Source organism: Pelobates fuscus, chromosome 6, assembly GCF_036172605.1.
Source record: "Pelobates fuscus isolate aPelFus1 chromosome 6, aPelFus1.pri, whole genome shotgun sequence".
Taxonomy (NCBI): Eukaryota; Metazoa; Chordata; class Amphibia; order Anura; family Pelobatidae; genus Pelobates; species Pelobates fuscus.
This window is the reverse complement of record NC_086322.1, coordinates 294,254,078-294,266,021: the sequence shown is the minus strand read 5'-3', so window position 1 is coordinate 294,266,021 and position 11,944 is coordinate 294,254,078. Positions and strand designations below refer to the sequence as shown.

Genomic DNA, 11,944 nt, shown 5'->3' with positions numbered 1-11,944 from the left:
ACTCCAAGCATCATAATCACTAGGGTGCCCTGGCACTACCCCCATTGAATGAGTAAACCATTTTAGAAAGGTTGCTATCTTCACTGAGCTAAGCCTGGAGGACCAGGGGGTAGCTTAGGAAAGACAACAGAAGTTCTGAGCTGTATTGGATGCAGGGAATTGTGCCCAGCAGACCCCAGTTAAATTACCACTATTCTAAAATGGTTTGACTCCTTAAAAAAAGATGGGGGATTGTTGGCATTCCAGGAACCATAACCACAACAGCCTACAAATTTCAATTTCCTTGGTAAATAACTCCATTGTAATTGGCTGAACACAATAAACGTTACCACAGAAAAAAAATAATCTTAAAATAGGGATTGTTCACTAAACAGTGAAAGGTGGTGAATTGAAAATCAAACTGCAGAATGTAGGCTAAAATAGTCAAGCTGTCTCTAAAAACAAGTTGGGATATTTTTTTCCAAATCAGTATTTTTTTTGCCTAAGTTTTGCAATTCAGTTTCTAAATTTGCTACAATTCAGAGCTTACTGAATAACCACACAGTGCGTTTCATTTTTGACAGAGAGGTTTTAGTACATTTGCCATCTCTGGTATTTTATCAGTACAATTCCAATCATTATAAACAGTAGACAATAGCTAGGGAGAGGTTCAGCACTTAGGACAGCTCCCCATAGACTAGGATAGGCGTAGACACGCACTGCCCACAGACACTGCAACAAAGGCAGCTAGATAGACATACAGTGACAGAGAGACAGTCACACACATAGAGACAGTCGTAAAGAGACAGCCACAAAGAAAGATATATAGAGGCACTCATAACGTTCTACCGAGAGACAGACACAAAAAACAAATATGGATAGACCCAGAGAGTTGAAGAGATACAGCTACACAGTGAGAGAGACAGTCACAGTGAGAGAGACAGTCACAACGAGAGAGACTGCCATACAGAAAGACAGTCACAGTGAGAGAGACAGTCACAACGAGAGAGACTGCCAAACAGAAAGACAGTCACAGTGAGAGAGACTGCCATATAAACAGACAGACACAGTGAGAGAGACAGTCACAATGAGAGAGACTGCCATACAGAAAGACCGCGACACACAGTGAGCGAGACAGTCACAGATGATGAGATATAACGGGGGATGGAGGTAGTGATGGGGATAGAGATAGTTATGGGGATGATGGGGATGGAGGTGGGGGATGATGGGGATGGAGGTAGTTATGGGGATGATGGGGATGGAGGTGGGGATGATGGGGATGGAGGTGGGGGATGATGGGGATGGAGGTAGTTATGGGGATGATGGGGATGGAGGTGGGGATGATGGGGATGGAGGTGGGGGATGATGGGGATGGAGGTAGTTATTGGGATGATGGGGATGGAGGTGGGGATGATGGGGATGGAGGTGGGGATGATGGGGATGGAGGTAGTTATTGGGATGATGGGGATGGAGGTGGGGATGATTGGGATGGAGGTGGGGATGATGGGGATGGAGGTAGTTATTGGGATGATGGGGATGGAGGTGGGGATGATGGGGATGGAGGTAGTTATGGGGATGATGGGGATGGAGGTGGGGGATGATGGGAATGGAGGTAGTTATGGGGATGATGGGGATGGAGGTGGGGGATGATGGGAATGGAGGTAGTTATGGGGATGATGGGGATGGAGGTGGGGGATGATGGGAATGGAGGTAGTTATGGGGATGATGGGGATGGAGGTGGGGGATGCTGGGGATGGAGGTAGTTATTGGGATGATGGGGATGGAGGTGGGGATGATGGGGATGGAGGTAGTTATTGGGATGATGGGGATGGAGGTGGGGATGATGGGGATGATGGTTTAGCAGGGAGCTCCATCCTCCCCGGCTCTGACGTCACCCTCCCCCTCTGACGTCACGGCTCGGTGCCGGTCCCCCGGTCTAGGTGTGGCCCCCGGAAGTCGGCTCCTCCCAACATGGCCGCGGAGTCGGACGGCGCGCGGGTGGCTCCCCGGGGCCCCCGGTACTCGCTCCGGGACGGCCTGTGGCTGCTGGCCGCGCTGCTCGTCTTCTTCTCGGACGGAGCCTCCGACCTGTGGCTGGCTGTGGACTACCTGCGGCAGCGCCGGCTCGCCTGCTTCTGGCCCACCGTGCTGCTGGTCCTGGGGCCCTCCCTGCTCACACAGAGCCTCAGCCTCAGCTGGGCCATCACCGACCGCGGGCCCCCGGGGGCCACTAACACCTGCTGCCGGCTGGGGGCCTGGATCATGCAGGGAGCCGTGCATCTACTACAGCTCGGCCAGGTGTGGAGGTGAGGGACCCCGGGGGGAGACATGGGATGGAGGGGGGGGGGCAGAGACATGGGATGGAGGGGGGGACAGAGACATGGGATGGATGGAGGGGAGGGAGACAGAGACATGGGATGGAGGGGGGGCAGAGACATGGGATGGAGTGGGGGCAGAGACATGGAATGGAGGGGTGCATGGGATGGAGGGGGGACAGGGACATGGGATGGAGGGGGGGACAGAGACATGGGATGGAGGGGGGGGCAGAGACATGGTATGGATGGAGGGGAGGAGGACAGAGACATGGGATGGAGGGGTGCATGGGATGGAGGGGGAGGACAGAGACATGGGATGGAGGGGTGCATGGGATGGAGGGGGGGACAGAGACATGGGATGGAGGGGGGACAGAGACATGGGATGGAGGGGGGGACAGAGACATGGGATGGATGGAGGGGAGGGGGACAGAGACATGGGATGGAGGGGGGGCAGAGACATGGGCTGGAGGGGTGCATGGGATGGAGGGGGGGGCAAAGACATGGGATGGGGAGACACAAAGACATGGGATGGATGGGGGTTCAGGGAGATGGGATGGGGAGACAGAGATAGTGAGGAAGCAGTGAAAGGATGTAGAGACATATGTGGGATAGAGGGATAGAGATGGAATGGAGAACAGATGGATGGGAGTGTGATTGTAGGATGGAACAATGGGATGAGGAGTGATGGGAGATGGGATGAAGGAAAATTATATAATTTGGCAGAGATTGGATTGGGAAAGATGGGCGAGGGAATGATGGAGGAGATATGTGATGGGGTAAAGATAGGGGTGATGGGGTTAGGATATTTGGGGGGTATGATGGAGAGGAGAAGAAATTAAATAGGGAGGGTGAGGTGGGACCTCTAGGCAAAGGTGAAGGCAAGAAGTATGTTTTGTGGTTTGCTGAGCGTTTGTAATTCTGTGACTGGGTATATCTGGCTGCAAATAAACTTACATTTTCAAAAGTTTTAAGCTTTCAAAATCCAGTGAATTTCTGCTAGTAACAAGTTGTCATTTCCTGGAGTATTCTCACGTAGCTAAATCGTGTGGCATGTTACTCAGTCATCCAATGTGAACATTTTGCAGTAAGCTCAAAATATTTTTAAAATTATGGGGTTAGCATAGTCAGTGCGAGCCTAATTTAAAAATAAATCCAAAATACGTTGAATTTGGCAGCTCTTTCGAAACCCTATAAAGAGAAAGGATTTGCATTGTTATCCCGAGTGGCATGAACGTTATAGTGCTTACTTTATATTTGTGAGCTGGGTAGACAAAAAAAAAGTGACCAACTACTTATTTTATCTTGTTTTTTTCCCTTCTGTCAATTTAGATTTTTAATGTCATTTTTTTTTTTTTTTTTTTAAATTCTTTATTTTTGCGTGCAAGTGGTGAACAACTTTGCAAACTAAGCCACAACAGCTCTCGTTCACATTTTTCAATAGACATTTACAACATGGCAGTTATTTCAATGCACATTTTTTTTTTTTTAAGAAGTATATGACAAGAACTTATCAACGGTAAATGCCGTAAGATTTTCACATGTTGGTGGTCGCTAGCTGGACATATAGGTTGCAGTAATATCCAAACAGAGACAAGGTGAAATATCTTGATTTCCTTAAGATATACATAACATGACAGTGCTAAGAAACTGACTGGTGTGTGAAATGCATAAAAGGAAAAAAAATAAAATAAAAAAGAAATTAGATTTTACCATTCTTTGCGTTTAAACGTACATGGGAGGACAGTGTGCCTGCTCTGCCCTCGTAGCCCGGTATCTCTGCCCAACAGCGCGATGAGATGGCGCGTGTGGAAAGCACCCCCAGGTTCCTGGAGTTCGGTGTGTCTAAAGGCTAGGAGGGAACGTGTGTGAATGTGTTCCTTGTACGGGTACACTGACCTGCGGGAGTGTGCTCGTGCAGGTAATGTGCTCGTGTGTGGGGCTCTCCGGGGAGCTAGTAACATTATAAGCTATCGAAAAATTAAACATCTGACGGAGTAGCCCTCGCGGTGTGGTCTATGCAGTAAAGTAGGATTCTATGTCAAGCTAAGCAGACAATGGGTGAGTTACCCCTGGGGTCTGGTGTATACTATGTCAATTCTCACTTTGATATGCCCAGTATTGCAGTTTCGTAGACATTAGGCAATCTATGTCGGGTATGAGTTGTACATGTGGCAGTGTTGATTTGCTGAGGTTAAGGCAACGCATGATGGTCACCCGCTATGGTGTAAATAAAATAAAATTAAATAAAATTAAATGTAAGCAGATAGTAGCCTGTGCGGGTATCGGCAGTAAGAAATAAGTCTGGTCCCGCCAGCATTTGCCGGTGGTTTTGAGAGCGGTGCAAGCCCTGGCGGTCCCTACCTCACATAGTGAACATGACATCAACAGGATAACAGAAACATAAACAAGAGTCCAGAGAACATGCAGGCTGCTTGGTCTAACGTGCTCGAAACAATGTTAGAGTTGCCAGCTCCGTAATCTCATAGACCTTAACAGTGAGAGTTCGGGCCTGGTGTAGCCTAACAGTTCGGCGGGGTTTCGCCGTTTGTGCCCTGGCGAGAGTGAGTTCGTCGTCGGCTGTATAATAAAATAATGTACAACAGTCTCCATAGTGAAAGTCCCTCATGGTGGGGCAAAGTCCCAGAGATTCATGTAAGCCTTCAGGTTGTGGCAGAAATGGTGGATGTACCGGCTTGTCCTCTGGGTACAAATTCAACACTGCTGGCAGTTTCCCAGCTTGGAGGGTTCGGGCGTCTCCCCTTGGGTGCGGGCTGGGGTAGTATGGTCTGAGGGAGGCCGAGCAGCCCAAGGATCGTCGGCGCCTCCTGTATGCAGTGCAGTTTGTGCGTGTCGTCGCCTTTCGTTATCAGCAAGGTGTGAGCTGGGCCCCAGCGGTATGTAATATGTTGCTCCCGTAGGAGTGCCGTGAGCTGTTGCAGGGATCTCCTCCAGGCCAACGTTGCCCCCGACAGGTCTGCATAAAACATTAAAGTCATGCCCTCGAAGGGGTAGGTCGGCTGGGCCCTGGCCGCCGACAGGACTGCGGTTCTATCCCTCCGGGCCTGAAACTGTAGGATGACATCCCGGGTGGCCAATTCTGGAGCCTTAGCTGGTTTTGGGATGCGGAACATGTCCTCCAGCATCACCGCTTTGGCTTGTTTTGGAGTGAGCATTACCGTAAGGAGCCGTCTCACAAAATGGGGGAGTTCGGAGTCTGTTATAGTGTCCGCTACACCCCTGATCTTGAGATGTTTCAGCCGGCGTTTGTCCTCCATCTCCGCATACCGCAGCTCATGTTGCCTAGAAAGGTTCCTCATTTCTCCAACCTCCCGCCGTAGTTCCTGGAGTTGCGTTTCATGGGTCTGTGTGGTGCGCTCCACCGCCCCTAGTCGTCCATTGAGGCCTGTCAGGGTGTCCCGAATCGAGGCCACCTCCTCCGCTATTTTTTTGTGGTGGTCTGCCATTAAGGCTCGGATGGCCTCCATGCTCACTGGCGTAACGGCCGCGGCAGGTGTTGGAGGTTGGTGTCGGGTCGGTGGCGATTTGAGGGCTGCCTGTGTGAGCTCCCCTTCCGCGTCGTCAGATGATTCGCTGTAGAAGTCCGAACAACCCCCATGGAGGGACGCCATGTTAGCGGTAGAGGCTTCTTGGGCCCTCCGCCACAGCTCACCGATATGCGTGCCCGGGTTGGTTTTTTCAGGCTTCAATTTCTTCGTTTTGCGCCCCATCTCGTTAAGATGAGTAGCCGAGGCTATTCGGGTCGGGTTTGGCCCAAATTTAAGGGTTTTCAGAGGGTTTTTCCCGTTATCTGGCCCGGAGCTCAGCAAACCTGCGACCATCCGCTACCGTGGTTAGGCCACGCCTTAATGTCATTTTTTTAACTTTTAGAATGTTCTTTTTTGTGTCAATGTTGCTAAATCATGGAATAAAGTTGAGCCTGTCTATACCAACCCTCGATAAGTTGTAATGTTTTGACTGGAGTGCCAGACCTTACCTGTTTTTTTTTTGTTTTTTTTGGTAAAATAATTCTGCTATAAAGATGACATTGTGAACTTGAAAGAAGGATTTATACATATAAAACATCATGATATCCTCTGCAATAGAGACGATCATGATGCACAAATATAATGATACTACAGCTAAGGTACAGGTGGGATTGAAGGGCTGCATAGATTAATAGAGAGAGACACACAGAAAGGGATGGCTGGGTAGATATACATTAGAACGTAATAGATTTAAAGTATCAGTAGATAGAACATAGTAGATAGATATGTAGACATATAAACACACTTATAGATAGACCAATAGACATAACACTGGTGGAACACTGGTGGATCGATAGATTAAAGGGACACTATAGTCACCAAAACAACTTTAGCTCAATGAATCAGTTTGGGTGTATAGATCATGCCTCTGAAGTCTCTCTGCTATTTAGGAGTTAAATCACTTTTGTTCATGTTTATACAGCCCTGGCCACATCCCTGGCTGTGACTGACACAGCCTGCATGAAAACACAATGGTTTTATTTTCAATCAGATGTAGTTTACTGTAAAGGTTTTTAACTCCTGCTCTGTAAGTTGAACTTTAATCACATAAAGGAGTCTCCTGCGGGGTCTAGCAACAGATCAGGAGATTAGATATTCTAAATTAAACAGAATTTGCAGTAATGGACGTGTAAACATTAGATGACTCTCTTTACAGGAAGTGTTTAGGAAGGCTGTGCAAGTCACATGCAGGGAGGTGTGCCTAGGGCTGCATAAACAAATTATTTTAACTCCTAAATGGCAGATAATTGGGCAATGAGACTGCATGGGGCATGATCTATACACCAAAACTGCTTCATTAAAGGGACACTATAGTCACCAGTGCAACTACATGTATTCCTGACCCTATAGTGTTAACACGACTATCTAGCCCCCCTGGGCCCCTCATGCCTCCATAAACATAGTAAAAAATCTTACTGTATTCTAGCCAGAAGCTGTAAAACTGCATGCTGTTAGACTCAGGAAAAACAAGCAGTCTGCTGACATGTGATAGCCTGATCCAATCACAGTGCTTCCCCATAGGATTGGCTGAGACTGACAAGGAGGCAGATCAGAGGCAGAGCCAGCATGATTCAAAAACAGCCCTGGCCAATCAGCATCTCCTCATAGAGATGATTTGAATCAATGAATCTCTGAGGAAAGTTCAGTGTCTGCATGCAGAGGGAGGAGATACTGAATCACAGAATGCTGTGCACAGTGCTGCCCTGTGCTCTGCTGACCGCAGATCTGAGTGGATGGAGGCATATTATGCCTCCATCAACTCCAAAGTCCCTCTGGTTCACTGTGAGTGACTGCAACTGGAGGTGTTCCTAGCTTTCAATGTAAACACTGTATTTTCCCAGAAAATACAGTGTTTACATGAGAGAGGCTGCAGGGAGCTATAGTTCTCACCTGAACAACCTCATTAAGCTGACGTTGTTCAGGTGACTATAGTGTCCTTTTAAGCTAAAGTTATTTTAGTGACTATAGTGTCCCTGTAACAGAACTTGGACTGATAGATAGCTAGACATACAGAACATGCATGTTTAATAAATATATAGAACAAAGATAGGTATGTATGTACAGATAGGTACACAGACAAACACATAATTTTTGTAAAATTCTTTGTGATTGTGTAGAACATTCCTGTGAAAGTGACAATTATATATTATTTCTCATGTTATTTTTGTATGTTCTCTGTGCATGTACTCGTGTCTCTTCTAAGTCTTTTGTCCACCATCTTCCCACAGGTACCTGCGTGCTCTGTACCTCGGCCTACAGAGCCGCTGGCAGACCGAGCAGTTGAGTCGCCATTTTTACTGGCGGATGATGTTCGAGAGTGCAGATATTAGTATGTTGCGCCTCTTGGAGACATTTCTCAAGAGCGCCCCCCAACTGGTGCTACAGCTCTGCATCATGGTGCAACAAGGTCACGTGGAGCCGTTACAGGGTGAGTGTCCTCTACTATTTATTAAAACACAATACCCAAGTGTGTCACACACTATAAAGTCCTTACCACAACAGAACTTAATTAGTAAGATTTCACTTGCGATTTGTATACTGTGCTGAAATGTGTAAAGTGACTGCAATCTGCATGTTTAGAGAACAGACCCCATAGTGCAGGGATATTCCAAAAGGTAGATACAGCCTCAAAGGAACACTCCAGGTACCGAAACAAGTTCATCTTAATTAAGTTGTTTTGGTGCCAGGATGGCCCTTGAAGTACTTTTACCCCAAAGGGTTAAACCATTCTCGAACTGTTTAACTACCAAGTTGCCTGTTGGGGTTAAACGTTTCATTTAGATGAAGTTGTTTTGGTGCCTCGGGTGTCCCTTTAAAATACTGTGAGTTGACAACAGGCAAAACCACTTTCCATCCCTGTTATTATTTCTCCCTATGAGGTATGCATGTCTTCAACAATGGTCCATTTGATAACATTTCTTCTTTATACTCCAACCCACCCTCTTGTCTAGGTCTTTCTGCCTCTGCTTCACTTCTCTCCCTTGCCTGGATGATTGCATCCTATCAGAAGGTGTTGAGAGATTCCCGGGATGATAAGTTGCCCATGTCCTACAAGGGAGCTGTGGTTCAGGTTCTCTGGCATCTCTTCACAATTGCCGCTCGAGCGCTGGCCTTCTCGCTGTTTGCTTCAGTCTTCCACCTTTACTTTGGGATTTTCATCGTCACTCACTGGTGTCTAATGACCTTCTGGATCATCCAAGGGGAGACAGATTTCTGCATGTCCCGTTGGGAAGAAATTATCTACAATATGGTGTTGGGCATTATCTACATTTTCTGCTGGTTCAATGTGCGAGAGGGTCAGACCCGTTACCGTATGACCATATATTACATCATTGTGTTGACAGAGAATGCGGTGCTCACAGGTCTGTGGTATTTCAATCGCACCACACTGCCCAGCGATTTCTACGCCCTTCTTATTGTTTGCTCTGTTCTGTGCAGCTTTGCTCTTGGTGTATTCTTCATGTTGATTTATTACAGCCTCTTGCACCCAAACGGACCTATGTTTGGACAATCAAGTAGCCCGTGTGTGCTTACAGAGGTACCTGAGACTTCCAGAGTTCCTCCTACAGAAGGTTCTGAGAGCCTCCCTCGTACCTTGCCACGGACTACAGGGCAAGAGAGAGACTGGGTACCCAGAGACAGGGACAGTTGTGGCCCAGTCTTCCAAGTACGTTCTAGTGCACCCCACACCCCCGTGACACGTGTTCCCAGAGCACAGGGACCTGTCATTCGTATAGATCTTCCACGTAAAAAGTACCCAGCCTGGGATGCCCACTTCATTGACCGACGTTTGCGGAAAACTATATTAGCCTTGGAATATTCCTCCCCTGCTACTCCACGTGTTCAGTATCGCAGTCTAGGGAACCCCCACGAGCTCACAGAATATGAGACCACTGTGTGATACCCTGCTCTAGAATTAGCGTGTTATAAAGACTGTTTAGCAGGAAACGTGCTACGAAGACTGAAAGGTCATGGAAAGCTCTGGAGAGCGTCAGGAGGTCTAATGAGGTAGCAGAGCTTAGGCACGATTGGAAGAGCATGGAGTGTGTAGCGATGACAAGCTGCCAAGATTGTCATAGAGTTGAGCCTGTGTAGGGTTTCGAGTGATGAGGAATTCACGGAGCAACTAAAGAGCTTTGTTCATTGGCTCAAAGTGGGTATAATATATTTAGCCATGTTCTATGAAGCAAGGTTAAGTTACGGTACCAGTGGTAGAAAAGAGAGCCGACCAAACCCAGGTTGACAGAGAAATTTCGGACTTGGGTCTATTAGGTTCTACTCATAATTATGTGCGGAAAAGTATGTGTGTTTAGAAATGTGATAAATATTTGTTGTACACAACTCACCTCCAAGTGTAAAAGGGTAACAGTGTGCGTGTGTATACATACGGTTATGGTCAACTGTCTGGAAACTTGCTAATATTATCACAACAGTGTGCTGGCTTCACACAAAACCATAACAACTAAAAATATACATTGTTACTCTAAAATCTGATCATATTTACCCGATTTCAGCATATTCCCTCTCATTTGCACAGTTAAAACAGCCATAGTTCCTTACAAGAACCCTCTGTAGGGGCGTACAAAAAACAAGATTACCCCTTGCTTTCTTCTTAGGTCATGTGTAGAGATCCAATGGGTGCTAGCAAGGATCCACTTGAGTGTAAAACATCTAATTTAAATCAGTATTGATGTATATATCCCTATAAATATTTTTTTAAAACTATTTGCCATATTTTCACCTTTTCTTCCCGAAAATGTTGGCATATGATTGCCAACTGACTTCAACAAATCACTGCCTAGTGAATAAACCAAACAGCACAGACATTTAGGGTGCACTCGACAATAATAGCTAGTGGAGAGTGGACATTGTGAGCCCTGAATATGCATTAAAAACGATGCAAAAAACCTTATACATCTTCCCAGTTTTCTCAGTGCACTAATGATGTGCCCGCACCTCCTACACCAGGAAGAAAGAGTTATCTTAAACTATTGCCCACAGGGAGTTTATGGGATCAGTGTCACTTGTCTGTTACCATATTACTGCCATATTCCATAATGGTTTACTCAATGAACAGGGCTATGTGTGGCTGTTTGCGATATCTTCGACTTGTCTCTCCCCCGGGGGCTCAGAATCGATACAGAAATCGGACTGAGCTCATAAATTGGTTAAGACAGATTTATTAAGGTTCTTTTGGAACCAAACCTATCCTAATATATCTGCCTGAACCATCAAACCATCTTCCCATTCCTAGTCCAATTTCTTTATTAATATGGGTTTGCTGGGTTTTGTCTGCACCGCTCGGGAATCACCGGGTGGTGTTTTGAAGTGTGCACCATTCTCCTATTAGCTCTGACCAGGTTGTGCACACCACCCTTAGATCTTAGATGAAATCGACATAGCCAGCCTGGAACTATTGGTGGAGCTGGTTATAATTCTGCACTGTCCAGATCTTAGCATCATAACCACTTCAGTAAGCTAAAGTGGTTATGGAACATAGATTAAGCCCTACTGCCAAACTCTGGGTCTGAATAACTGCATGCTATACCGACAAAAATCCTAAAAATTCACTAAATATAACTATACATGTTTAGAAGGTGTAGACTAGGTTACTTTTATTAAATTTTCACAAAAAAACAAATTATTACTAACTTCTTGGGCTCTGTAAACCCAGCCTTTCTGCCCTCCTTTCAGCCTTGCAACTTTTCACATTTTCTTTCAGAGACACTTTAGTGTTAGGAATACATCTTTGTACTCAAGTGTTCCTTTAATATAATCACATAACCAATTTTATTGAAAAATTTGGGAAATGCAAAAAAATAAAATCGTGGCTAAGTAGTTACAACAAACTCCAAACAATTGCCCATAACTGTGAGTAATATTTTAGAGTTATTTACTGAAGTCGGAATTGTCTGGAATTAAAAGTTCTAATTCCTGTCTCACGTTTAAAACATTTCCCCAGCATACATCTGACCCGCTATTCCTCATTGGCTGCTTATATTCCGGTAGACTTGTGCACACATTCTTTTCAGTCGGCACGAACGAATCACATGCCTTTTAATCTATGCCCAAACGAATGGAATCATCCAGGATTTAGCTGCTGAG

General features: G+C 46.2%; 1 protein-coding gene across 1 annotated transcript; it reads left to right on the top strand.

Annotated features, from left to right (window-relative positions):
* The first annotated feature begins 1,950 nt into the window (after positions 1–1,950).
* XKR7 (XK related 7) lies at positions 1,951–10,944 on the top strand. Its single transcript, XM_063425634.1, has 3 exons — positions 1,951–2,285; positions 8,068–8,267; positions 8,791–10,944. The coding sequence occupies exons 1-3, from the start codon at positions 1,951–1,953 to the stop codon at positions 9,738–9,740; spliced, it is 1,485 nt and encodes a 494-aa protein (XP_063281704.1). The 3' UTR covers positions 9,741–10,944.
* The last annotated feature ends 1,000 nt before the right edge of the window (positions 10,945–11,944 follow it).